The sequence below is a fragment of the Limulus polyphemus genome, unplaced genomic scaffold (genome assembly GCF_000517525.1).
Source record: "Limulus polyphemus unplaced genomic scaffold, Limulus_polyphemus-2.1.2 Scaffold1016, whole genome shotgun sequence".
In the NCBI taxonomy this organism is placed as follows: domain Eukaryota; kingdom Metazoa; phylum Arthropoda; class Merostomata; order Xiphosura; family Limulidae; genus Limulus; species Limulus polyphemus.
The window spans coordinates 85580-90635 of record NW_013666626.1 but is presented as its reverse complement, the minus strand read 5'-3'; the positions used below and the strand labels follow the sequence as shown (position 1 = coordinate 90635).

The following is a 5056-nucleotide window of genomic DNA, read 5'->3' as shown; positions in this document are numbered from 1 at the left end:
AATATTAATTTAAACCGTATCTCTTAAGTGTTTTTGAGTTTTTGTTGCATTATTTTCTAGCTAAGTTAAGTCCAGTTACCTTGTAATTGGTAAAACTGTTATTTTCAAAAATAAACAACAGCAGATGGAAAACACTACATTCATTTTGAAGTGATCACAATATTTTAGGTCATGACACTTCACAACTTCATAAAGTAGTGCTTAACACTGTCATAAAAACTAAAAGAAAAACAATAAATACAATATGTTCCATTATTCTGGAAATAACAGAATACACTTTGCATCAGTAAAAACAAAACAAATCCCACAGTAAAATCCAAATAAATGATACATAATAAATTGAGAAAATAAAATAAGTATGAACAAGATAATCTGAAGTCAGGGAAAGAAAACAGAGCAAAATTTCATTTTTAAAGGTATCAAACTACTGGTTAAAAAAAAGAGGAAGAAAGAAATGAGAGAACATAGGGCATGGGTATAAAATATAGGCCACAGTAAATTACCATAAAAATAGTTTGTTGGAAGGAAACATTAAAGGAAGCTTTTCTTTTGTTTATTCCTTATTGGGAAAGAGTTCCTAAAATATAAATAAGGCACTGTTCCTCCCTTTGACATCCAACTGGAGCAGACCTTAAGAAAACTAGGTTGGGATGTGAAAGATCATTTTTGTCATTTCACAAATGCTGAGAGACTGGCTCATCAATATTAACATTAATAATATGTTCATAAAATCACTCACCATTTTTTTTAGCTTGGTTCATCAATATGTAAAAAGTTGCAATAAATGAAAAACTTAGAATGACTTTAATTTAAAAATGTTTTCCATCTGCTGTTGTTTATCTGTAGAATTAAAGCTGTAATTTTTTTAGGATTAAATTCAAGACTTCGAAACTTAAGCAGAAATATGTTTTGTACTTTTACTGTGAAGTACTAATGTTAGTGAAAAATTTAAAAAGGCAGTATGTAAGTTTGAGTGTTTTAAAGTGTAGCAGTGGAATTTTTTAGAAATTTCTATGGTAGGACAGACTGCAGCTTTATGAGAAATTAGACAAATATTAATAACTCACAATTTTTAACTTGATAACTTTTCTAAAAGTTTAGAGAAGATCACAAAAATATTTCAAAATAGAATAAGACTCCCAGAGGGACTTAAAGAAAGTCTCAAAACTGCTTAAAATAAATTTTCAGTGGGGGATTTAGCCCCCATATTCCCTACCAGGGTGCTGCCATGGACCTAAAAGGTAGGCCCAGGCAAGCCCCTTGACCCTTCACCATTTGAACCTATTTGATCTTCACTTGGGCCTCTTCTGTCAAAACTTATGGAGAACCCTATGCAGGTTTAGATGGACATATACTGTGGCTATGAATAGACCAATATGACAAAGAAATACTTTTTGGCTAAAAAGAATGACTTTGGGCTGTCCTGCAAAAACACAAAACCTTAACGGCTATAAGTTGTATGAAGTTCACATAAATCATTATTGTATTTTGAGAGATAGTAATGAAAATTGCTTGTATATCTAATTACGTTTCACTTACTAAAAAAAAGAAAGGAAAAATCAAACCTTCAAGTTTTCTCCAGTCTTCATGCAATTGTGACTAAAATCAAGCACATCCAGATCTGGAAGTTTTTCCTATAAGAAATACATCTATTTATATAAAACAAAATACCTAAAACCTTTATAGCTATGTAAGGAATACAATTTCCAAACTACACATTTAATTACTGTAAAATGAATGCTTGAGCATTTCCTATATTCAGTGTTTGGTTTATAAAACACAATTACTTTGACTATTTGTGTCATAATATTATGGTACAGGATGGTACTATGCATTAATACTCCCTTAGTTAATATGTCGATTTTTTTTTTTATATTTTATTTCAGTGAAGTTTGAGTATGGTCAAGCAAACATATCTTAACTTTGCTTTCTTCTAGGTCTAACTGGGACTTCGCTAATAGCAATTAAACAATTTTTTCTAGGAAGATAGAACATGATGTCCAGAAATAGAAAGCTATTTTTTTTTTATCAGTCAACTGGGGAAAGGCCCAAGGTCTTCCTTGCCTCCAAGTTCAGCATGAGTCAACAAAGGTCACATATAGAGGAAATTTCATGTGCAAATCTTGCCTAAGTTGTTATGTTATGTTTTATATTAAAAGCCAGATTCTTCTCTGTTTAGTATATTTTTCTGTAACTTAACATACAGTAGACTTAACAATTTTTTCTAAGATTGAGATTTTTTTATATCTGGATTCTCTTGCTAAAATTCAGATTTTGCCAAGTTTTAATTTAACTTTCGTATCTTTATTTTGTTTTCCAATTTTCATTTTAACTTTGGATTTATTTTCATTTTGTAACTTTGTTCTACTTTAATTTATGGGGTGGGTGGCTGGACTGGAGAAAGAAAGTGCTCACAAACGTTCTGCTTCCTTTTCCTTTCTCTGGCCAGTCCAACACACTCATCACAGACCCCACTTGTCCCCCATTTTGTTTTGTCTCATAATTGTGTTTTTGTAATATAAATAAAAATTACTCTTCAATCTTCAAGAATTTGACTCTTTCTCCCTAAAAACCTCAGGTAACAACCTGAGAAATAAACAAACATGCACTCTGTAACCTGATACCCTTCAAACCTCAAGTTACTGGGCCATTATTGACTACTGTGAAGGAAATCCATGAGCCTGAGTAAAACACAATATACTCTAGTACCAGTAAAAGATCTTTAAAGCTCTGTAGATATGTAATATTTTTATTTAAGTGACCAGGAATATTAACAAAATTTTCATATTCTTCTTTTATACATATATGTGCATGATTGCCCTTGTGGGAAACTTAGTGCCCTTAACCTGCAGAAAATTTAACAAGTTTATAAATCTTTCTATACTATTTTCTATATCCTTTTATTTTTCATGGTTATTATTTTGCATTGTATTTTTAAGTTAGTTACATTTAATTACTAGTTTAATTTTTGGTTCTGAGCTACATAATTAGCTTGCTTTGATAAGAAGTTCATTATAAAACTAATATATCTAATATGATGGTTACTTCATTTGTAAATTTTCAGCCTAAGCATATGAACACCACTAATAAAATTGTCAAGCAGTAATTCATTGCTTAAATGGCTCCAAAGTAAATACTCTTCAACTTCAAATAAAAAACATACCACAACATTTTCAAAATCTCCTAGATCATTGTGTGATAAGTATAACTTCTTGAGCCTCCCCCACAAAACTCCATTCTGAGATGCCTCTTTCTTAGAATGTTCCAACTCCCTATACAAATCCTGAATTGTGAACAAAGAATAAGTAACATTAATTAGCAATTTTTTAAGCATGTTTTAGGTTTTTATCTTAATGAAGGGTAGAGCTGAGTGGCTTAATCTACTATTCAATATAATCGATTACCTAAGGGCAGCAAATACATCAGTTAGTGTTCCATAAACTAACTGATAATTTCACGAATATAATCAACTAATTGAAACTACTGTTTATGATTAATACCATTTTAGAATTTTACAACAATTGATTAATTGAAATTATGATAAAATAAATCATCATGAAAAAAATCAGCTGAATTTAGTTGTTCCAATTATTACTGTTTTCAATTACTCCAACAATCGAGATTATGATTAAATCGACTGTCACAAAAATAATCAAATACTTGAAATTAGAGTTTTCGATTATTCTGAACAGCCAAATAATCAAAACACTGCCATTATGTTTGTTATTAAGCTATACAATGGGCAGGTGTGGAGATGTTTCATGACTTGACCTATCTACCACTGTCACTATTTTAAACTATTGACTAGAGGAAAGGCAACTGGCTGGTAGCACCCACTGCCAACTCTCTGGCTACTTAATTATTAAAAAAGGGTAAATATATTTTTTTTTTTACACAGTGTTATGTTTCCAATTTATAATTGCATAACAATATTACTTAATGTTGTATAGACAGGCAAAGGGAGAGGGGCTCAATGGGTCCTTGCCTCCATCCATTTTCAACCCAGAAATTAGTAACTGTATTCTTTAATGTTGTATAAGCAGGCACAGATTTAGTAGCTGGGTATATGGGGCAAACCACAGAAATTTTATTTTTAGATCAATAACTATATTATCTAATGTTGTGTATAAGCAGGCACAGATTTAGGAGAGGGTAAAGAGAGTTGAAACCCCACCCCAACTTTTTGACTAGTTTTTTCAGAAATTAATAACTGTATTATTTATATTGTTTAAGTAAGCATATACATCAGGGGTCCGAAATTAGCAAAACATATAGTATCAAAATAACTGCAAATTGTAATAGGAAACCACAAATGTTTATTCTAAATAGCTTAAATCTTGTAACAGTATAGATCTATTTATATTTATTAATTTTTGTTTTATTGATCTTTGAACCGTGTCTGACTAAAGATACCCTAATAGAAGTTGAAAATTACATAGTGCACATGCATCGACATAACCCTATCGAACAGTGTAATGCAGAAGCTTCTGGCATGTATACCCCACGAAGGTTATTTTTCTTTCATTATCTTACCTAACAACTTTCTATTTTTATAATTTTAGTTACTTTTTTATAATAATAAACAGTTACAACAAGTGAAAAATAAAAAACCTTGTAATTAAATATCAAACATTTTTATTTTCAGTAAAACTTTATATTTTATTTGTTATTTTTGGTACCGTAACATTATACTTATTTCTCCAGGTTGTAGGTAAGTAATCAAAGTATAACAAAAATAAAGGTTGCAAAATAAAATGTATAGTATTGTTAGTAGTGATTACAAAATTTCAAAGTACTTATGGTCGGAGTTTATGCTCTCACCTTTTCATACTTATTTTCTGTAGTTATTTTATTGCTAGTAGATGAGTTAGAAATTAAAAGAAACAAAATGAATAGTATTCAGTTCCTAGTTTAATCTCTTGAAAATTTCTTCTAATTTTTTACACCTAATTCCTATTGTTATTCTACTGTTTGTGGCTGAAACTTGCCAAATATAAAGCAATGAACCACCATTCCTGTTTAGGTATTTATAGTACTTTGACACCGTCAATATCAA

General features: G+C 30.3%; 1 protein-coding gene across 3 annotated transcripts in view; it reads right to left on the bottom strand.

The window, feature by feature from the left end:
* LOC106461712 (serine/threonine-protein kinase 11-interacting protein-like) overlaps window positions 1-5056 on the bottom strand; it is a 111716-nt gene that overhangs the window by 71235 nt on the left and 35425 nt on the right. For all 3 annotated transcript variants that reach the window (XM_022388742.1, XM_013921561.2, XM_022388741.1), the window contains exons 5-6: window positions 3164-3283; window positions 1566-1634 (exon numbers count right to left, since the gene is read on the bottom strand). In XM_022388742.1, the coding sequence (XP_022244450.1) occupies window positions 1566-1634; window positions 3164-3283 (189 nt within the window). The remainder of the gene's footprint in view (window positions 1-1565; window positions 1635-3163; window positions 3284-5056) is intronic.